At 34.7% G+C, this 24,330-nt stretch overlaps 2 protein-coding genes across 2 annotated transcripts; both read right to left on the bottom strand.

Moving 5' to 3' along the window:
* Positions 1-870: 870 nt before the first annotated feature.
* LOC108545434 (transmembrane protease serine 3) lies at positions 871-2,813 on the bottom strand (the record flags this gene model as incomplete). The annotated part of the gene is made up of 4 exons (XM_017897053.1): positions 871-1,267; positions 1,710-1,889; positions 2,345-2,579; positions 2,652-2,813. Coding segments are annotated over 4 exons (714 nt in total), but the record flags the coding sequence as incomplete, so codon positions are not given.
* Positions 2,814-3,715: 902 nt separating this feature from the next.
* Positions 3,716-19,350, bottom strand: LOC108545457 (uncharacterized). Its single transcript, XM_017897084.1, has 23 exons — positions 19,056-19,350; positions 17,194-17,559; positions 16,258-16,614; positions 15,861-16,032; positions 15,527-15,796; positions 13,821-14,882; positions 12,960-13,109; positions 12,507-12,896; positions 11,171-12,016; positions 10,673-10,764; positions 10,327-10,475; positions 9,915-10,025; positions 8,939-9,283; positions 8,296-8,510; positions 7,988-8,100; positions 7,650-7,806; positions 7,463-7,563; positions 7,152-7,327; positions 6,455-6,741; positions 6,131-6,338; positions 5,864-6,047; positions 4,494-4,706; positions 3,716-4,173 (listed from the first exon to the last, which is right to left on the bottom strand). Exons 1-23 carry the CDS (start codon positions 19,122-19,124, stop codon positions 4,021-4,023), a joined length of 6,186 nt encoding a protein of 2,061 aa, XP_017752573.1. The 5' UTR covers positions 19,125-19,350; the 3' UTR covers positions 3,716-4,020.
* Between the last annotated feature and the right edge of the window lie 4,980 nt (positions 19,351-24,330).

The raw sequence follows: 24,330 nt of genomic DNA on the forward strand, positions 1-24,330 counted from the left end.
TAAGATTCGATAGTTCCCAAAATTCATATATAAAAATTATCTGATCGATCATCGTCTACTTTTAATTTTATTTTGCAAGTTATACTGGATTTAATTCCTCGTAAGCTAATTCAACAGGAAATTTTGAATCGTGTTCTTTCTAATTTAATTCTGCAAATGCAAACATGGTGGAGCGTCATTTTGAGATAAGATGAAGTTAATCCATGTAACCGAATAACTGCCAACGTTGCAACAGAGTCAATAAAACAGAAATTGTTTACGGTTGATCCAGCTGTCGATCGATCAGCCTGAATAGATTACGTACAACGATTTCGTACTAATGTTATACAAGTTTTTGCAATCTCGTAACGTAGATCACCGAATCCATTTCCCATATTTCTTTCTCTTTCCTCGTCTCATTGTTTGTACGTCGATTTTATTATAACGAACGTCGAGGATTTCTGTTCCAGCGCTTTTCGTTTTATCATCCGATCGAATATGTTTGGACTATTGTACATAAATAGGCTCAAACATGTAACAGCGACAAGACAACAATTACAATTATTGTAGAAACGATGATGTCTTACGAAATAAACTACAGATTAATGGACGTTTCTTCAACATGTGTTCTTTAAAGTGTCATTTCACCAAAAATATGTAAAGATTGCAGAGTAATTGCAAAAATTAGGAATTTTTTGCAACCCTTTATGATTATCCTAATTAATTTAGCATAATTTTAGTGTAATTTCCTATCGAATACTTTCATAAATTGTCATATGCATTTCAATTCATTCCACCAGTTGCAAAAAGTAAGTTAGTTTATTCTGAGTGTTTGTTACAAACGAACACAATAAAGAAGTAATACGTTACATCAAGTTGTACAAATATTTATCAACATTTTTTAACAATTAACACGTAATTCTATTTAAATAATTAATAACGTTTCGTATATTCTCTATTACGCTTTGCAATAACTTATTATCTACAAAAATATGATTTTAAGACAGGTTCGTATGAATCGATCATTCGATGTGTGATAAGTATCCGATTTAAGTATCGCAGACACTCAGGTCAAGCTGAGATAATAATACAAATGAAGATTCTTTTTGCAATCAAACTGTACCATGCTGGTAGAAATCCCAGTGCAGTTTCTATCTTCCTACGAGAGATTCTTTAATCTTCCGATTGATCCATTCACGATAGTAAGATACTCTGACATAAACACCGGGTTTATTGGCTTTTCCGCACTGCTGTCCCCAACTGGTAAGCCCATACAACGTGAAAGCACCTATATTGCAGAGAGACAGACAAAAATTACATTTATTACTCTATTTTTCTACCAATTTTATATAGAATTTCATTGGTTGGTCAAAAAATACAGAGAATGAAGGAACAAAGTGCAAAATATTTGGAATGAAGGACTCAGAAGACTGAATTTAATAGTCTTAAACGTTTGGTAGAGAATTTTGGTGTAGAATTTTATAAAGAAATTCTTAAAAAGCTATCAATAAACGAATATACAAAATTCTTTGCAATAATTTGAATAGTAATATCTTTGAGCACATTTAATCTTCTTCAAATCTCTTCAAACATCTTTTAACACGTTTAAAATATTACTTCACAACGTTTATAAATATATTTGCATTTTCTCGTGTCAATTTGTCGAAAAAATTTCGTTTTGAATTTGGGTCACGTCAAAAAGTCATTTGGCCACGCTTTCGTTGCATTACCATTGTCCAAGCACACCAATGGTCCGCCAGAGTCTCCATCGCAGGTGTCAATACCCTCATCGAGGGTCCCAGCGCACACCATTCCATCGTTGATTGCACTCTCGCCATAAACGTGGTCAGCAGAACAGACAGATTGATCTAATAACGGTATCCAAGCGTATCTCAGATCTTTGGAATGAGCTGCACAATAAACGGACGATACATTGTATTATAGCAAATTCTCGAGATTGGAGAAAAATTTATCTAACCTCGATTGTTCATTAATAATAAAAAGAAACAATTGTGAAGAAATAATCGAACTTCTACGATGAAAAACTTAGAATCATTTTAATACTATTCTTTGATAATTACCAAATTCATCTTAAATTTAACTGAATATAAATTCGTGTATCTATCATACAGAATCTTGCAAGGAAAAATTTATTTTCTATTTATTTTCCTACTTCATTCTGCATACTGAAGAGTCTCTTGTCTCGTAAATAAATAAAAAGGTAAATGAATATATTTACGAGGACCAAAATTTATTAATTTTTAACCGAGGATTGAGATTTATTAATTTTTAATTATTTGTCAATGGAATTATTAATTAAGGAACGAATCAGGTAATAGATTAATATCTTCAACGTGTCACTGACCTGATATACCAGTCTGGATACTACCAAATCCACTGATGGTGCAATTGAGACCTGGCTGATATTCGATGTCCTCGGATGGCAGGCAAATGGGTACAATATCTTTGCCAAGAGGCAAAGTCCCTTGTCTCTTCAGCAACACGAGTGCAATATCGTTGTTCATTCGAAGGCCTTTACGGAAGTCCTCGTGAATGTAATAATCCTCGATGTCGGCGTCCACTTCCGTTCCCTCGGATATCTAGAATATTTTCAGAAGAAGGGAAATAGCCGTATTTTTCCCTGCTAATGGGATTAAAACGTGTTTAATTACCTCTGTATTATAATCACCGGCACGAACGAAATAAGTTCCTTTATTGTATCCTTCTAAACAATGAGCAGCCGTGAGCACGTGCAAAGGAGAAATAATCACTGCTCCACACCAATGATTCGAGTGGCCGTTTCCTCGTACTCGAATACTAGCCTGCAAATAGTGCAACGAGATATAAAAAGAAAATAATAAAAATAAATAATTAATAGTTAATAATAATAACAGTTATAGTAATAATAATAATATAATAGTAATAATATAGTTAATAATAGTTTGTATCAGTTAATTAGTATCTATTCAATGAATTATTCAAACCTATGCGTCAATCCTTTATACAATGAACAATTCAATTTGGATTAATTTATCATGAATAGTAGCATTTATTGGCAAAACACAATCCTATAATTTCTGTCTGTATGTACGTACATGAATTATTTCATTAAAATTTAATTTATTTCACTTCCTAGATAAACAGTTTAGACAAATTAAATACAAAATATATATAAATATTTTATTTTCGTAGAACAGAAAAACGATTATTTCATAGAACACTAGGAGAATATGGTATGAAAAGGAAAACAAGGAGAAACACAGCGAAAAGGAAAAGAACAAAGGATAGAGAAAGAGCAGCAAAAGAGACAATCATAAAATGCCGTTAAAAAGACAACCAGTTCTCATCGTGACACTCCTCTTCATCGACCTTCATCGAGCACTTTCGATTCTACAATATATATTACTCGTATTCATTCGTCCTTTCCCAATTTAATTTAAACAAAATTAATATAAATAATTTTAATCATTTTATTTATTAATTTCATTTGTTATTAATTTTAAAAGTTAATTTTAAAACTACTTGAAAAAATAATTCTAAAAATAATATTAAATCATCGAATTAAAATAAAATTAAATGAGATAAAATAGTAAGTAAAAATCTTTAAGTAAAATTCTAACCTTATATTATATGTGTAATTTATAAAACAATTAAGTACAAATTTATTTATTGTTGATTCTAATTGTAACTTTATTTTAAATACATTGTCTCTTTTATTTTGTGTCTATAAGGAGTTGATATATATCGTATAAAAATTAAGGAATATTAGGTGAGGAAGAGAGAAGTTTAATGTGATCCCTTTCGAGTATTCCTGAAGCTATTTTTTTGAATTCCAAATCCTGACATCGATACATATTAAATGGTTAAATACAAGATTAATTATAATTCTTAGCCTACCCCGAGAAATAAGATCGGATAAAGAATTAATTTTTCTAAGTATCAATTTGTTCGCAGCACAGCCATGTGTTCAAGGTCTATTGACATTGAACGATTTGATTAAATATGCATTCAAGGAAATTACTAACTTTGAATTTCCGCCCTCTACTGGGGGAGATTGTTTCGATTTACCTTGGAATTGTTAACGTCTCCAGGTGTACAAATCACACCTGCGTCCTCGTTGTGATTGCAGTTATGTTCACCCCACATACTGTGCTCGCATCGATACAGCTGGGTCTCGTTACCGTAACAGAAAACCTTCGTTCCAAGAAGCAAGCGTTTAAATAATTTCGAACATTTATGGAAAACAGTATAAATAGGGTAATAGAATAATTATAAAATGTTTCTGATATGTGAATCATTTCTGGCAAAGTAATTGTATCTCACACTGATACCGAATATCTTATCAGCAATAACAAATTTCATAAGAAATTTGCTTTTTATAGATTTTGATAGATTTTTATAGAAGTTAATCGTGTTAAATAAATTGAAATTAAATAAATTAAAATTTATAAATATATTAAAGAATGATAGTACGACTCTATGTCTCGATTAGAATTTTTCTTCACGAAACTTACTCCGTCCAGCCATATTGGTCCCTCTCCTGGTCCATAGAAGCCATCTTTCTTTGCAATAGCAGGTCCACCGTACCCTAAAGACCTGCAAACCACTGTGGCAGCTTTATCCGTAAAGTCGTCATCGCAGACTGTACCCCATACGCCATGATGACGAACTTCAATTCTTCCTTCGGAAGGTGAACTTCCATTTGCCAAACGTATCGCGAATGGAGCCTAAAATTATTACAATTGTTCCACGAATGATTACATTTAAATTTCCCAATATTTGTATGAAATAAAAATACATATTATCTTAATAATATAAAATTATAATATTAATTTATAAGGCATAATTAATACACTCCCAATATTTTCTTTTTATTAATAAAAATATAAATATAACGAAAATTCAAGTAACCACATAATGTCTCAATTAAAAATCCTTCTCAAATTTAGTTTCACACGTTGAAAATCTACTGCAATATGACAAACGTGATACATATTCTTCAATAAAGTTACCCTGAAAATTGCATCACTGTGTGAAGTCTTTAAGGTTATTAAAATTTTGCTCATTCTTCTATCCACTCTCAAATCCATAATAATAGTGACATCGTAATATCGTTTAGTTCAGAGAAAGCAGGGGACTCTTACGTTTAAAATGCTTTTTGTTTCAAGTCGATAGGACTTACCGTTCCCGAGATATCATCGTTCAAAGCGAAACGTAATTTTCGGTGGTTTTCTCTTCGCTCTCGCTCGCACAGTCGATTCTCTCACTCGCACACCGCTCGTAACTGACCTATACCAAGAGTGACCCACATGCGCTGGTCAGGGAGAAAAAAAGTAGGTCACAGCGTCTCCGGGGTTTCAGACCCCATTCTTACTGAACGCTTTGTTCGGTGAACTTCGAGACGTTATATCTCAGGAACGGAATGAGATATCGACTTGAAACAAAGCACATATTCAAGAGCATACTTTCTTCTATCTACCGAGTGCAACATCTTATGAATTATTTTACTTTTTCCGGTAGTTTTTTATAGTCAAACTTTATGTTGTATTAAGAGACGTTCCATTGATTTTTCTCGATACTTAGTATCGACTAAGAAAATTTTTATAAGTAATATCTATCTAGTATTACTATAGTTACTGTATTAATATATTTATTATTACTATTAAAATATCATTAGTTATTTCTTTTTTCTTAATTTCCAATTTTAATTACAAATTAAATACTTTTATCGTAAATAATAAATATATAAACGATAGAAGAGTTATATAACAAAAATATAGCAAAAATCCGAATAATTACAAGTTTAGAAAAGATGCTGTAGAAATTTTCATAAAAGATAATTAATTTTGCTCAATAGTATAACTACTTCAAACTCGTTACTCACGTCACAATGCTCGGCACTTTCATCAGAACGATCTTGACAGTCATCAACCATGTCGCATATATACGCAATTGGAATACACATTGGACTGTTGTCGCATTTCCAGTAACCTTCCTGACAAGTATTGACCGCAGTCTTACAAGTCACACCTACTGCTTCTTCGGGTTGACAATTGTGGACAAACCATCTTTCGAAAAAGATTCAAATTCGATAAAAAAATTTCTCGCTATATTCGCAATAATTTGCACCTAACATTTTCGTTTATATTACCCCTCGGAATCGCATTCGCGCAAGGAAGTCTCGTTGCCTCGACACTTCAATTCGTCAACTACAAATCTTGTCGGTGGATCCATGTTACCAAAGTATCCCCCAGTTACGACCTTCAGTGCGCCAAACTCGAAACCAAGCTCTTTGCAAATTACCTCGGCGTCGATCATGTCAAAAGCATCGTCGCACACTTGTCCCCAAACGCCCAAAACTGCAAGAATTTTTAGTTTCATAAATTAAAATAAAATTTAATTTTCTCTTAGCACACGTAATAATTTTAAAAATGACACTAAATTCATGCAAATTCTCCATGCGAAATTTACTCACTTCTAACTTCGACTCTGCCCTCGTGATTATTATTCGTACCAGCTAATCGAATGTCGTAGTCTAATCTTTCTTTAGTGCAAGCCTTTTCGTCGCTACGATCGTTGCAGTCATTCTTCCCATTGCATACTTGCGTTTTGTTTATGCACTTCTGATTCTCGCAAATGAACATTCCGTTGCAGTTAACGCTTCTTTCCTTCATCTCGTAGTAATCAAAATCCTTGTCAGGTTTCAACGACCCTGTCATTCCTATGTTGCCGTCACTTAGAAGGCAAACATTTCCCTCGGACCTAGAGATAAAACGAATTAAAATATTAAAATTTACAATCTTGAATTTTTATAAAATAGACTGTTTTTACTCTGTTAGAGAAATTTTTAAAAAGTACAGAATTTTATAGAATTCTTTTGTAATTTGTTCTCTCAATTAATAGAAATTAATAGAAATTAATCGAAATTAATCGAAGTTAATAGAAATAAATTCGCATTATTTTTAGTGGTGTCAAAAATATGAAATATTAGATTCTTCAATGCATAGAATATATTATTTGGTTGCTACTTTATTCATTTTCAATTAAAACTTATAATAAATGGCTTTAGAATTTTTTGGAATTTTTAGTTTTTAATAGGAGAAACTATAAACTCTGTACTGATTATAAAAATACATTCAGAATTAAATATGCAATGGTAAGAGTATACTTACTTATGTGCAAATGATCGACAGACAAAATCAGCTTCCTTGCATCTAAGGGCGCACGTTTTCAATGGCATGTTCAACCACTTTTCAACATCATGCCCTTCCAATTTATTCTTAGGATACTTTTCGAAATGGCTCATGTAAGAAGCGCAATGTCTCTCGTCCGATCCATCTGTGCAATCCTTAAAATTCAACAAAATAAATATTTCTAATTTCAAGATTTCCATCGATTAAAAATATTTTTTAAAATTTCAATTTGATGAAATTTATTATTAATTACTGTTTACTGTCATTTTGGAATAAGAAACGTGGTATACCTCTTCGCCGTCGCAAACCCAAGGTGATGGGATGCATTCTCCTAGAGAACATTCGAAATGCTTAGGCTTGCACTGACTTATCGATCGCGATCTTTGAAAACCTGAAAAAATAATTCTTTGAAATCACTCGATATAAATAAAAATTTACGTAATACCGTAAATTAGGAGTTTTATTATGAAGCATTACCGGTAGTGATTGCAGTATTTCCACAAGCAGGAAGGTCACACTGTTCTCGTTCTCCAAATGGTCCAGTGTAACACCATGGTTTGCTCTCTCTGTTCGGATTCGGATTTCTACAGTAATTGTGGCTCTTTAATTTTTCTCTCATCTCTGTGTTAACGATCTGAGGCATAAAATTCTTTGACTTTGTATAGCGTAAGATAAAATAATATTATAGTATCATAGTCTGGTATCATAGTAACAGCGTGAATATAACGTAGAAAATAGCAAAATCTGAGAGAAGCGTAATTATTTAAAGAAAAAAATATAAGAATAATGTGGAAATACAAATTTATGGAACTAACGTTAATTAGAAGCGAATGAGCAACATCTGGATCACCCCATGATAGACAATCCTTGCCTGAAACTGTTACATTCGCATTTCCAGCATACTGGCTTCCTTTCCCATAAATGCAACCTGGAAAATGATTAAAAATTTTTGAATATTAATTCTCGTATATTATTTCATATTTTGCGTCCCCTGTAGACCTCTGTGTAAACTTAAAAGAGAAACCCTCTTGTCATCAGGAGCACGAAATTTTCGAATAAATTGTCAATTAAGAATCAAGAGGAGAGCTGTGTCAAAATACTAATTAAAATGTGTAATTCATACCAATGTCGTTGTAAGATCTCTTACAAATGTAAGAGTGACCCTTGCCAGAGGAAGCACAGTCCTCCGCATCCCAGAAGAAGTAATCAGCAACGCAAATCGAGTCTGGCCTGTCGTGACATGGAAATTTGCGCTTCATTATGATACAAAGAGGACGAGAGCCCACGTGTGGAGGGTGTTTCTTGTCCTCCTTCCAGCCTGGCCACCATTTCGTGAACCTAGTTACGGTTAATTGATATAAAAGGGTCGAGTATTTAAAGGTACACTTTAATCCCTATTTTAACACTAGAATCACTATACTAAAATATTTCTTAACCTTCCTTGACCGTTGTCAATAATCGTAAATAACGAAAATAATTAACTTTTGCCAGAATAAAAGCCTGCATTAATTCTGTTAACAGCAACTGCACGTTGTCAGAAAAATATAAACAAAAATTCTGATACCAATCATTCTAACTACTTCTACAATTCTGTCATTAAATCAAATATATGTCATACATATTTCAATATTATCTACATGTAACAAGATAATTAAAGATCATAATACTCATGATCAAATACTGTCAATATTTTCTTAATCACCGAATCTTTTTATACCGAAAATTGTTTGATAAATAATCCACGACTATTAAGAGACTAAAAGTACCTAAATTTCGCGCGAGAAGAATCCTCCCAGACCCAGATTATGTTATTCATACTGAAGAAACCGACGCCAGAAGTCATAATCGACGTGACCTCTGGGTACTTTTGCAGCAGCCATTCAGAGATGAAATCGTTCTCCGCCTGACTGGAGATATCGACGAGACCTGATTGCCTTTGCGAACAATAGTCTACTGCTTCTTGATGGTTCAAGGCACTGTCAGGTTTGCCCACATGGTAACAGTACCCTTCGTATGGCACTTCGTCTTTCCCACAATAAGCCACGCGATTTAACATGCATCTCACACCGACCGCCTCTTTCTCTATGCGACACTCTTGCTCGTGTGTAAATCTGCAAAATAATTGCTCAAACTTAGTCACTTACTATTATAATAATTTTATATTACAATGATCCGAAAACATTTAAAATAGTAATCGCGATTCGGTATAAATCTGATCATTCAGTGCAAAACTAAAAATTAAAAATTACAAAATTTATTTCGATTTTCAAAATAATAGCTTTTAAAATTAATTAATTAGTAAATTAATATAAACAGTGACGCAAATCAGGATCTACGAAGATACGAATTTCAGTAGCTTCTGAGATATTTCGTTATGACTCATAAGCACTATCATATTTAAAATTGCCATAGACGTAATTCCTCTCGCTATCAGCACATCAGATTCAAACACGGAATTTTTGAAGCGACGGATAAGTAAAAAATTACGATCAATAAATCTGTCTCTATTAAACATTAAATTATAATTTACAGAGCACGACTTCCAGGAATTGTTTTGCAAAAGTTTCGTCCAGTAATGAAGCTTCCTGCTTGGAGATTATAGTTTCGAAACTGTTTTATTGCAAAGTCCGAGGGCATGATACGTAACATGTTTCGTGTGATTTATGCAATGTTTGTCCTGCACGTCGACGACGTCAGGAGCGTCTTATCACGAAAGATATCGGCGAATCGTCATCGACATACTTGCACGATTGAAATTTGCTCTCGTTGCCTTGACACGAGACGGTGTTTGCTGCGATCCAAGTTGGCACGTCACCGCGATCGGTTCTCCCTTGCCAAGCCATCTCGGCGCCTCTGTAAAGAACAAAGGAATTTCTGTCTCTTCGTATTCGCAGATTCATATGTATCCCGTGTTGTTGTTGAATTCCAAATGAGCAACGTACATCTTACCAAATAATTTCTATAAATTATCATTACAGGTGTATTATTTTATATTGACATAAAAGTGGGTACAAAATAAATTTGATTTTAATCATTTCTGTAAATTATTATTATAGGTGTATTATTTTATATTGACATAAAAGAGGGTAGAAAATAAATTTGATCGATGATAAAGATGTTATATGATTTTATGACAAATTTTATATGTGTTTACCTGGTATATCCAAGTTGTTTGCATACAACGTGTGCTTCCTTCAAAGACCAGCCGTTTCTCTTATCGCAAACGATGCCCCACCCAGGATTTACACCTTGAACTTCCACGTATCCGTCGTGTGGTCCAGAACCACCTCTAAGTCGAACCACCTGAGATACACGATTCAATTATGCATCGTAAATTAAAAATAAAAAGCTCAAAAATGGACAGTAACAGAAATGGAAAATTTATAGTCCATTGTCATAATAAAGAAAAGTAATATTGCAATATTAATTAATAAAATATTAATATCGTAATATTAATTTTAATATTAAATGTAGCATAAAATAATAACAGAAACGCATACCTGGCCAGAAATTGGTGTCGGCTGAGCGGTATTTTTGGAATGATCTATTGGTTCCACTGGTGGAACATAGTATGACGGGAACGGTGGTTCCTCTGCAAAACAATATTTCCCCATTGAATATTGCAATCTAATTGGCAAAATTCTCCGTATCAAAATTTTCACTTAATTCAAAATAAAGGAAAGCTGATGAAAAATTTCAGTTTCCAAATTAATATTAAAACATCAACTATGGTGACGTTATATCTCTCTATAATTCACGAAGCTATGAAATTTGACATGTCAAATAATCAAATCAAAAGGTGCAATATGTTATCACAATTTTAATCTGTCTGAAGCCCAATGTTAACAAATCTTAGCAACAGCGATCCATGCGAAAAGCCAGAAGATCAATTGCGCGAGGATATGCTCGCAAGAAAAGACCCCAGAACTTACCTTTCAATCCCGTTAGACCCCTAGACACTACGACTAAACACAGACAAATATCAACGACACACTTACCTTCTTCGAATGGTGGAGCCTCGATATTAAAAAGATCAACGTCAACCTTCTTCTTATTGATTTTCATAATAGCAGAGGACTCCGTGGTAGCTTGAGTTTTATTCTCGAAAACCAACACCGGTTTCCAAATTTTCTTGTCGTCCAGCACATCCACGTCGTCTTCGGGATCAGGCTCAACAATGTCTGGATAGTCGATTTTCGTAGAACTCTCTTCTTCCACCGACTCGATTGGCACACTCGGGAGTGTCGTAGTAGTTGTCATGGTCTCAGCAGTTGTCATGATCTCAGCAGTTGTCATGGTCTCAGCAGTTGTGGTCTCAGCTTCTGCAGTGGTCTGAAGGAACCTTTTCTTCGGTGGAACCGACTCGGGATCCTCTGGAATCCTTTGAGTAGAACTGCTGGACGTGTAAGAGGGTTCGTCGTAACGATTACTGGGTTCTTCATACGGTGGTTCGAGATTGACAGATGGAACTTTGGGATATCGACCGTTAGTGTTTGGCATAAAGCTTGGAGGTGTCAATTGACTCGGTGGCTGAGAATTGGTGGTCGATCCTGGATCTCGATTGGTCTCCGTCGTTGCAGGATTGGGAGTATCCTGGTTTATTGGTTCGTAGGGTGGCTGCTGGGGCTCGACAACTGGTTCAGCCGGATATTGCCAACCGATGGGAAACGTTGCGTTTGTACGAGTGTTCTGGTGATGTGGTGATTGCGAATAGATGGATGGAACTGGTGGAACGTAATTGTTGTTCCTTGAAGTGTCGACTGGAAACGGGGATGGCCTGTCTTCATCTGGATATGGCGGCTCGAGAGTCAACGATGGCACGACTACGCGGTGGTAATTCGTATCTGTTGAATTGATAACGTTTAAATAAAGTATTTAGTAATTTAGGAATTTATTAATAATCAAATGTTAATATTATTTTAAAAATTAATATTTTAAATTTGAAATAATATTAATATAAAATTCGTATGAGATTTATCTTATCGTCCCATAATTGAATTTTAGCATTTTAACTAAAAAATATATAAATATAAATTATAAAATATATTAGAGACAGAATATATTTTATTAATTCTTTCATTCCATAGACTATTTAGTATGCTACCTTTGTACAGTCAGTATACTGCAGCTATTGAAAATCAAAATCTAAAATTAATGAGTATTATGAGTGTAATTATTTGGAATAAATCTTGATATACTATATTATTTAATTCCGTGTGTGACAATGTTTTATTTATGAATATATTGCCATGTGTTTGTAAATAAATAAATAAATAATAAACTACATATTTATTCGTGATAAAGGAAGCTACATTATGAATCAAAAATAATTACCAGATTCTGCTAAATCTTTGTTATCCATTGAATTTGGGTTATCCATCCAATGCTTAGGCATTCGATGACCATACCCATGAGAAGTACTTCTACTTTCCGTGGTGCTGGATTCAACTGAAGGTTTAATGGGACTGAGAGGTGGTGGCTGAAGAACCATAGACGGTATGTAATCGAAATTCATCGTCTGAGAATCGACATAGACATTTTGATCGGGTTTGCTATACGTATTGGAGTTTTGAAGATCATTGGGGCTATAATTCTTCGTTTTAGAATGACCCTGGTTCACTTCGATTTCCTTCGTGATAAAATGACCCCTCGTGCCATTCACGTTCACGTATATGCCATTTGGGTACAAAAGATTCGTCGAATCGGTTACGGTATTCTTAAGACCTGCAAAGGAAATTGAGAAAATTGTAAAAATATTGCAAAAATATTAGAACACTGTCTGTATACCTGATCCACGTTGTCCTTTCTTCTGCAGATGAATATTCGTTTTCGACGCCCATGCATCCATCTTCGAGTCTGCTTCTCTATCAGCTGTGCTTTGATAAACATTCGTTCTAGAGTCCCTGTCACGGAATTTGTCATCCCCGTTGACTGGATCTAGGAAAAATCGGTTCTCAAAATTCTCATTACCCTCCGATATTTAATTTAAAAAATACAAATTTGACACCAAGCAAGGCAATACTGACAAATATCTACTTCGATCCCCTTTTTCCGACTGCTTCATTCAATCACATGGTATTTTATAAAAAAAAAAAAAGAATTATACATATATATTTACATGAATGTAAGTTAAAGTAATTGTATTGCTTAGTTACAGATTATGAAGTATTTACCTGTTTCCGAGAAATCATAGAATCAATCAACATCTTGATCCGTCCAAAATGAAGATCACACTAACCGAGTCCCATTGATTATATTCCTCATTAATTTTACTTACTGCTCATTGTTGATAAATCCCTCTAGACTTCGTTTCAGTTACAAGTAATATCATCTCGGTATTTTCACCTAAATTTTTAATCCCTCTTTCATACTCGTAATGCACAATGACATGCTATGAAATTAACAACTTTCGTGCAGTGTCATACACCAGACATGCGAGACATGCTTCGTTTAACGTCCACTGTGCCATCGAAATATTTCTCTATCAATGCAAATGAGAAATACCAAGAATGTTGACTCAAATATGTAACAATAACCTCGTTTAAAGCCTTCCTTCTCTAATACATGTCAACTCTACCGGGGATCTCAAATTCATGCAGTAATCCACCAACCTGCACTTCAAGGCTCAAAATACCACTCAAAAATCACCTTGATTCCACTGTCGAGTCTGTGTATGTCCTGGTCCATGTGGATTCCAGCTGTTGTCACTGTGTGGCATGTATGATCCATGCTGCTCACCCCGGTCCCACGTCCTTCTATTCCACGTAGGCTGTCCATCCACCCTCGACTCGTCCACAGGCACCTGGTACCCACGATTATTGTAAACGCGAGAATTTGGATCACGTCCGCGCTGTGGGTAGTCAGGACCGATTCTCCCATACTCTTGTCTATTAGGCGTGAACTCTTGACCGCTTCTTCGGTTCGGTGGCACGTTGCCTTCGCTAAACTCGAAGCCAGGATTCGACGAGAGATCGAATCTTTTATCAGGAGTCTTTTCCTCCTCGTCCATCTCGGAGACAGGCTGCTGAGTCTGCTGGGTATCTGTCGCAGAGTCGTCGGAATCCCAGTAACTCGGAGTCACCTGAGGTATGCCTTGGACACCGTGATGAAAGTGGTGATGTTCGTGCTGGTACACGCGGTTTGCATAATTAGTTCCACTTTCTTGGCCTTCAGGTCTTTGAGGATTGGACGGCTCGAAGGGAGAAGCAGGCTGCTGTGTTTCGGATTCTCTGCTGGCATTGTAAGGCACTCCGTGAGGGAAGTAATTGCTATAGTGATGGTGATGGTGATGGTAACTCGGGCTGTGATCAATTGTTCCGTGATTGTGGTCCCAGTGATGATGAGGATGACCCGAGTTTGGCCACTGGCCATGATCACTGTATCGGTGCTGCTGATCGGTATTTCCCTGTTGTGTGTCGGTGTTAGAAGGATGTTGGCCTTGAGAATAGGGTGGCGTGGCAGTGGTCCAAGTGCTTGGCTTCCAAGTTGGCCTCAGGAGGTCCCAATCCGTTCTCGAATGAGCTGTTGTCGCGGGAATATTGGGATATCCTCGGTTGTAGTTTGGTCTGTGATGATCTGGAGAACTGTGATCGTATTGATGAGGCTGCCAGGTTCTTGAGCCAGTGGAACCTGAGGAGAGCGAAGTTCGATGTCCGGAGCCGAAGTGGGTTGATGAACCTCCCGATGATTGGTGCGTTCCCGATGATTTATCTAGGGTGCGATTGTAAGATAATAAATTGAGCAATTAAAATGAAATATATAGAAAATAAAATAACGAATTGAGAAAAATTCTGTTCCAGTGAAAATATATTCATTCTCAAACCGTTGACATAGGCTAGGTTAAAAATGTATTCGAATACTTATGTCTATCTAAGCTTTCAATGAATACAATATACAGTCTAAATTCGAAATTTCAATACTTTACTCTAGATACAATACTACTTTCAAATTTGAACTTACAATTAGACCAACTTGTACGTTCTACTCATAAAAGAATTTAACTTTTTGGAAGACATTCGTGAGAAACTGTAGACAGTGTGGTAATGGTTACATAGATTTTTAAGTATATATGTGTTGGGATGAATGGAACAAGAATGCATGGGATTCTAATATCTAATGAATTCAGGTTATTACGATAAATGAGTATGCGTATAATAGAATAAAGAAGAAAGAAAAGAAGAGAGTAATTTGACATGCATTAGTTACAATTTGGTATTAATAGTGATAAGATGAGAGTGTAATTGTGAGAGATTAATTATATTTCAAGGTAATATTTGTGTTTAATAATCTTTGTAATTAAATAAATAATAGTTCTTATTGTTATTAAATTTCGTCCACCACTATCAGACAGTTACCTTTGACACAGCTAGGTACATTGTAAGGCCAATCGCAGACGGAAATTAGGGGATTGAACGCTGTGCCAGGACCACAGTCCATGATAAACGTTCCTCCCTTCGTGCACTGAAGAAACTTCGTACACGTCTCAGGATGGGGTAACAACCCTGTGAAATCTGCAGGGCAGGAGATCTTCGGTGGTTCAGGTTTTCTGTGCTGTAATCGTCCATTACTGTCGTAGTAAAATGGAACCAGCGGTGTCGTTGTGTCTCCTTCAGGCTTCAGAGCATCTGTTTTGCAATGTGTTATTGGTATTCTTGAACCAATTATTTATTACTCTTTATATTGTACTACCTTCGCAGCCTTTCACGTTTCTAGGCCAATCGCAACCACTGATGGCAGGATTGAACACAGTGCCAGGACCACAGTCCATGATGTGCGTTCCTCCGTGTGCACATTGCAGGAATTTCGTGCAATCTGAGGGGTGTGCTAGCATACCTGTCACATAGGGTGGACATTGCGGTTCCTGAAATTAGAATTCAGTATTTTTAACAATTTTTTTATTCCATTAAATAAATGTTAAATTAAACGTTATATTTAAATATAATTTTTAAAAAATATCAGAATTTATTAGAATTTATTAGAATTTCGAAGGTAAAGAAATTTTGAAAAATTATTCGAACAATTTTAAGATTCGAGTTTCGAGAGTTTAAAAATTAGGTTCGAATTAATACCCCTAATTCGTACCGACCTGTGGCCTTCCCCTATGGTCAATGAAACCTTGGTGACTACCGTGTGACAATGGTTCTCGTCTTCCCGAAGAATCATGGTGCACGTTCGATGGGAAATCGGCTATTTCTCCGCCATAACATTTGACTTTGTGGGGAAAATCGCATTCCAAAGTTTCTGGATTGAACAGAGTGCCAGGGGCGCATGGCTGGACGAAAGCTCTACCCTTCCAGCAGCTCACGAAGAATTTGCAATCGAGGGGATACACGAACTCCCCTGTTGAATCGGATTCTGGACATTGGACACCTCGTTCGCTGTCATGTCGAGCCACCGTGAGCTTTGCTTTCGTTGGCAGAGGAAGCTTCTCTTTGCGGGGTTTCTGAAATAATTTAACAAATTTTTCATAGTATATTGTAATAATTACTATATCATAACAGTGACATATTGCAATAACTATATTTCAATTAAATCATCGCATCTAATAATTATTCTCGCACCATATAATTCTTAATTGATAAAAGGCAAAGCACGAAATTAGATGAATTTTAATTTAATTAATATTTCTAATTAATATTTAATTCGACTTACACAGACTATGTGTACTACGTGGTTTCTATATTACACCATCTGTCACGTCGAAGAAGAAATTATATTCGAGGAAGGAATGTTGCTTTCTGAGAAAGTGGAGTGTAAGGGTAATGTATGTCAACTAATGTTTAAAGGGAAGCAAAACAATTTCCATTCGTTGTCGTTATTGCACACTTAACCTTCTTAATTGACACGCTGTCGCTATTCCCGTTGCTTTCCACGAAACCCGATAAAGCAAATTTATCATTTATGCGAACAAGTCTAATATACTCTTCGGAATAACATTCCTAACGCTTTGAGACATAACAAAGATTTTCTAAACTTGGAAAAAGATTAACACGTGTTATTATATATATTTAATATATATTACCGTACTGTCAGCAGGTACTCCTTCGTAAAAATCCTGATCATCTTCTGCAGGTGGATTAGTTTTTCCTGAAATTTTCTTCGTTTTATGTTCCGCGTGCTCGAATTGACTGAACTCCAAATCATAACCATGCTGAAGATTCGACTGACTTTGAGAATCATCCTCGTTCTCTTCCCATGGAGTCCATGTTTTCTGCAGTTGAGCGTCTACCACGTAGGGCTTGTTGGTGACTTGCTTGTCTGGGTCCGTCTGCCATTTTGGAGAACGCGATAGATCTTGGCTGGAGTCGCCTTTGCCTTCCAAATACCAAGGAAGCAGTAACTCTCTTCGATTCGGTGCTTTCGTTGTCACTTCTTTGGGATCGTAAATCTACGTTCGAGTAAAATATTTGAAAAGCTCGCGAAATTAATTACGAGATGTCGTATTAATAAATTCTTAGTTTAGCTTTGATGTTTTCCTTATTTCCATATTTTATATATTTTTATATATTTTTATATATTTTTGTTTCTATTTTCTATTCATTTCTTTTAATAATATGTAAGTTTGAACCAAACAAATGGTTGTAATAAATTACAGATTACTATTGCTTCGCGATTGCACTATTTAGACGAATTCTATTGCACAAATTATTGTATTATATCCTTACGAAATTTGAAAACACGAGAATTCTAAGACCACAATTATAATAATATCACGTCCTGGTTTCCACGTTAAAAGACAAGCATTCATTGAGAAAACAATGGAATAAATAAGAATCTTATCTAATCGACAATTGGTAGCATTTATTTTCAATAAATTACTCGTCTTTGCATAAACTATTATCTTTCCATTGCAGAAATTATTACACCTATACGAAATTTTAAAACGCGTATCCACTTTGACATAAAATTATGAAATCTCGTGAAAGTACGAACATAATAGCAATGGATTCTGATTTTCGCTTTGATAAACTATCCATTCATCGGGAAAATATTGGAAAAAATATTAACCTTGCTTAATAAACATTTTTTAAATACATTTCTAAACTACGATATGTTTATCAGAGTTCCACTTCGTATTACGAGCACTTCGGATGTCGTACGCTTTATTAACGCAATAGCCAACGCTGCATAAACATCCGTAAACAAACAATATTGCGCAAAATCAAACATCGTTACACGATCATACCGTTTCTTCCTAACGTTTATAAAACAAAGACAGACAAACCGAATCATTGAAAATCACTGTAAGAAACATTTCACGTTACATATTCTCTCCGTCCTAATTACTACAAACCACATTGGCCACTTTCATCGACTTATCAGCGCTTATCTCGTCGATGCATATTAATAAGGTACTTTCCTCCGTCGATCGTCAGTGAAAACAGACACAGCTACAAAGAACAACGCCAATCTCCATTTTGTCATAACACAGATTGCCTGAAACTACTGTCTTACACGAAATGATCTAACTCTGATCGAAAACCTAATATGATCCTTATTAAAATCTTTTCATTCGACAACAAATTTCTTATCATCCCCACCAGGCTTCTGTCACATCCTTTGACCATATACTCGTTAATGACGATTGTAAAAGAATTAAAAAGAAGAAAAACATCCATGAAAAGCAAAGAAGAAGACAATACTATAATATCAAATTGACTATGTTGAAAAATGATCTATATTTTTAAAAATATCTATGACAGGCAAAGATTCGAAGACCTCCATCTTCTCGACATCTCCATCTACGCACTTGAGGCACGCCGCAGAGTATCAGTCCACCACCGTGGACCACCTGCCAAGTATCCGAACCACGTGACAGGAAGTAACACTACGAGAGCGAGTCGAAGGGACAGAGATCGATGAGAAGGGTGGAAGAATACGTACCGCGTGGACGGAAGTGGCGACGAGACATAGAACTAAAATGGCGGGAAAACGAGCGTGGTACCACATCATCCTCGGCGTCTCGGCGATACTACTGGCATCGCGGCGTGCGATTCCAGCATTTCGTAGGCCCGTGTTTACGCAGATAGTCGTTCCCGGAGGGACGCAGTGGTGGTGGCTCGGGATGAAAAGGTTATCAGTCGCGGCTTTAGGGTCGACACAGAGACCAATAGCCGGGAAAAGAATGCGTAGCCGAACGAGCAAGATGACGAGTGACGACGATAGCACTCGGGGCAAAGAGATGCGCAAGAGGAGAGCGGATTTTATTGCGCCGGCTGGAGGAAGAGAAACGTGGTTTTATCAACGCTCTAATAAAGTCAGTCCACACAGAACTGTTTGCCAATTGACTCCGCGGAGAACAAATTAGCCCTCGTTGACAACAATCAGACACGAGAGCTGATAAAGAGGCCGGCTATACGGGTGCAAAGAGTACGAGCGTGCAGGAATATAAAGGGGAAACGCGGTATGCGCGATGCTTCGATTTTTACACGGTTTTACTCTCTCGTCAGGCCACATCGCGATGTTGATGAACAACGAGTGCACGGAGATGAAGGGACGATGCACTTGCAACGATGCAACGCTCGCTGTTGGTGTTATTGGATGACTGATAGGTGCAGGTGGAGGTCTTAAGTCAGACGTACACGCGTATACAGGTGCATTGATAATTTGTTGGGTGTACACATCCTTCAGGAAGAGCAAGGGTTTTGGCTAGACCTCTGGGTGCCATTTTACATAGTATTCTTTAGCTCTCTTCGATTTGTCAAGCAGCAGGTAGAGGGAGAGCAATTATCGCAGAGAATTAAAAAATATCAGGGATATTTGTATTTAGAACAATTTAATAATAATAGCGTTGTCATACATATGTGTTTAAAAATACATTGACGAGGATATCAGTATGATAAAAATGAGCTAATTTAAGTTACACCGACTGCGGCAGACAATTATACTCTCCAACAAATTGTAATTTTTCTTAAATCTATAATATGCATTAGGTGATTTTTGTGCAGCAAGTAAAGGGAGAGCAATTATCGCTGAGAATTAAAAAATATCAAGGATATTTATATTTAGGACAATTTAGTAATAATAGCGTTGTCATACTTATCTGTTTAAAAATACATTAACGAGGGTATCAGTATGATAAAAATGAATTAATTTAAATTACACCAACTGAGGCGGACAATTATACTGTACAGCAAATTGTAACTTTTTCTTAAATCTATAATATGCATTGAGTGATTTTTGTGCAGCTTGTTTTCCTGAATACGAATCCGTAAAGAAAGTTATTTTAGCACGGTCAGTTTTTGAAAAATGTGAGTTTTTCTAAAAACACGCGACTTTTTGGGCTAAATAAAGGATTACAGGAAAATTAAAGAAGTTAGTAGGTTCGTTTTTGTTGTGAAAGTTAGGCGAGAGTTTCTCGAGTTTATGGATATCCATAATTATAATTATTTCGATTTTGAATAATTACAATTTATTATCAAAGTTTAGAAATAAACCGAGCGTACTTTCTACGTAGTATTCTTGCATTTTTACGATAAATTTTTTATCAAATTGGAATTCACAATATGCCATCGTATTCTCTAGACTTTTCTGAAGAAGAATTCATTGAACAGAATTGTCGACGCAGTTTGCAATTCGATTAGATGAAGAATATGTTTGTCGGTAACGCGTGTACGACGTTTTGCCGCCAAGCGGCCATTGCTCGAGTCGTCGCAGTATCGTACCTACGCGTAATCGACCCCGATAGTAATTACAATTTTACTTGCTTCTTCAAAGTATTATTCCAACCAACATTTCCTACATCAACCTCGCATTTCAAAAACAAATTCTAAATTTCTGGCGGATTATATGTGTTGTTATTCTATAAAAGACAAACTGGATGGTAACTTCTCGAGAGATGATAATGACAACTCTCGAACGACGAAACAATTCCATTCTGTCTGTTTTACCAACGGTATCGCAATATCGACGTGTCTGCTGCAGCTGATTTTACCTGTCGATGTTACGACATACAAAATGTCAGTTTATTTTTCATTATAGATATTAAATATGATAGTACTCTTTTAGACTTGTGCATAGCTATTCTTTTAAAAAATTTACATTTCTTTGTTAGATTTTTAATCGACGAAGGAAATATAACAATTCTTTTCAAAGTTGAATATCCGGTTTTTTGTGTCATTAATTCATGAATACGAGAGCAGGTGGAGCCACAGTACAGTATACTTTGTAACATTTGTAGATATATCGTAACTTAAGAACAATACAGTAGTGCCAAATAGATTTAATGAGTAAAATATAATTTACATATTATATGAATATATATTAGAGAGCTTGGAATGCATTTTTCTAATTCATATGATGGTATCGATGGTGATTTACCGTATTAAATAAATGATGTATTACTAATGAAATAACTTTATAATAATTTTTTAAAATATAAATAATTGTTATTGAAATTCACAAAATAAAAATTGATTTTTGATACATCCTTTACCTATTTCGATTCTTGTGACATGAATTTTTAAGAATTCTATTTTTATATATTGTGTGCTGATAAAATGCAGTAATAATTGAACAGTTCGTTGCTAGATGGAAGGACAGTATATACAGTAATGGTTGGAAATTTGTCGTCAAATAATACCATTCCAGATGAGGTATAAAATATGTAAATAAAGTAGATGAAAACAGGTATTAATTATGTTTCAATTACTGTTTTAATTCCATGAAGTTAACTTTACAATTATGGATTCATAAAAATTTATAGTGAAAAAAGATAAGTAAGAATTCGTAGTAGTTGCCATCCACTAATGATAGCGTGAAACATGTCAAAGTTTCAAACCGAAAATTTATAAACCTCGGTTTAGTTAATTGCCGATATAAATTATAGATGGCATAACAAGCCATTTGAGAACACAAAGCATTAACAAGGAGAGTGCAAGAACTTCGGGTCACCGACTTACAATTAGTTGAAACTTTGCTGGTTTGTAGATTCGTCACGCAGTTCAAGAATATATATCCGTATAGCCGCACTTACTTAATAGTTTTTGAGATATTTATTATTAATGTTTTATTAAAAGTGATTATGCATTTATTTCAAACATTTTAAAGCTGCAGTTGTGGGTTAACAGCGACATTTTTATATTCCTATGATTGAGGGTCAGGGTTTGCCAAACCATAGCGAATATTCTTTTTCGATCTATTTTTATTTTGTATTCATTTTTCGCCCATGAAAACGTCGTAAATAAACAAATAAAAAATAAACAAATAAAGAATTTCTTAATAAAAAAACTCATTTTTTACGTTTTCATATGCAAGTATATATTTATTACAAAATAATAAGAATATTATGCAAGAAAAACAGTTTTCTTATTTACTAATCTTATTTATTACAGAAAGAAAACGAAAATATAAATAATCGTTAGATACAGGAAATACAAAACCTATCGCTCATGTAAGTATTAATTATTAAATTAAACATTGTGTAAGAAAGTTGCTATAATTCCAACTTTGCTGTGCAGCTATAAAAGTTCATAAATTAACCACAGAAATTAAGTGATTTGTTAATTTTTCTCCAAGTGAACAGGAGAGTACATAGGAAATGAGAAAAAATTGCAAAAAAACGCTGGAAGCATTGTTGTGTCCAGGTGTGCCTGTATCATGCAAAAGAATGTAAGCTTTCTCTGAACATAACCTTCAATTGTAATTAAATAGTATAAGTTATGAGCCATTGTTTTTCCACCTTTTATTAGTGATAGCAGAGCTTGGTTGTGAAAAAATAATATTCTGTTGAATTAAACAGGCATGTGCAACAGTAAAAAAATATTGGATTCATGGAATGTCACCAGCGTAGAGCCATTAGATGCCAAGAATTATATTTTATAGCAAAAAAAAATTGAAGCAGCAATACAAATATATTATGATATGTTTATTGGATTCTAGGTTGGCTAACCATATAACATACAAAATAGAAATCTTTGATGGTCAAATAAAGATTCAGAAAATGGAGATGGCTTAGGCAAATAGAAAGGAATGAAATTAACTTAGGTGATGGCCTGTTATAACAACTAAATATAGAAAATACAGTGAGATTGAAAGGTATGTTGTATTTCTTATCTAAATAAATATTAATATCAGTGGTCCAAGCCAATGATCATCGCCAATGTGTTAAATTTCAGAATGATGGAGCTGAGGTATATAAACAAAAAAGAGAGGTTTGAATGAAAGCACTAAGAAGAAGAAACACATATTATGTCGAATTAAGAAACAGGAAAGGGCAGCATATGTATCAACACAGAAGAATGTGTGGCATGGACATTCAAACATAAGGATCATTGAAGAGATGGAAAATGGACACTTGGTAATAGTTATAAAAGTTAAAGATAATGGAATTGATTGGGCCAATAAAGCCAATGTTAAAAGGAGGTAAAAGGTACGTATTACCTGCTGATGATTATTCAAGAAAAAAACCATTTGGTTGACTGATTTGTAAATGTCTAAAGATTTAATATGAAATATTATTGACGCAGGATTTTTTTTATTATAGGAGATTTACCAACATGAGTAATATTTTTATGAAAGAGTCAGCCACTAAAGGTAAAGTAATAAGTATTAGTTAATAATATTTCAATGGATTGTATATCTGTTTTTAAAAATTTAACTGGTATACAATATTTACTTTCTAAATTTCTATATTAATATATTAAATAATTTCTAATTTGAATTACAATAATAAATAATAAATTTTGATAAATTTGATTTTAAAAGTATTTTATATTAATAAGACTAATATATTTGTTATAACTAGGTCACAATGAAAACAACTATTGATGATATTGAGTTAGAATTATGGGCAAAAGAAACTCCAAAGGCGTATAGAAATTTCATACAATTATGTTTGCTACGTTATTAGTATGACTATATTTCTTGGAATAAACAATAAGAAGGAAGACCGTAGTAGCGATTGACGATGAAGTAAAAACCCAAGAAGAATTAGAAGTTATAAAGAAAGAGATAGAGTTAGTCTATTGTTTACACTATAACTATGTTTTAGAAAGTAGGAATTTTTATTGACTGTCTTATATTTATATTTTTAGAGCAATGAAGGAAAGGATGAAAAGTAAAATGCAAGTTACAAAAAAAGAACTGAAAAATTGTATCGTTTACAATTATCGTGTATATGTGAAGCTTTCAAAGTGAATAAAAAGTACCTAAGCATATA

This window comes from Eufriesea mexicana, unplaced genomic scaffold (assembly GCF_001483705.2).
Source record: "Eufriesea mexicana isolate 0111107269 unplaced genomic scaffold, ASM148370v2 scaffold474474869, whole genome shotgun sequence".
Lineage (NCBI taxonomy): Eukaryota > Metazoa > Arthropoda > Insecta > Hymenoptera > Apidae > Eufriesea > Eufriesea mexicana.

Excerpts from the sequence above, each read along its gene's own strand:
- LOC108545457 (XM_017897084.1), bottom strand. The coding sequence starts at position 19,124 with ATGATGTGGTACCACGCTCGTTTTCCCGCCATTTTAGTTCTATGTCTC. Across the intron at positions 14,883-15,526 it reads TGTACCTAGCTGTGTCAAAG|ATAAATCATCGGGAACGCAC; the intron begins GTAACTGTCTGA and ends ATCGCACCCTAG. Across the intron at positions 8,511-8,938 it reads TCTTCTCGCGCGAAATTTAG|GTTCACGAAATGGTGGCCAG; the intron begins GTACTTTTAGTC and ends AACCGTAACTAG.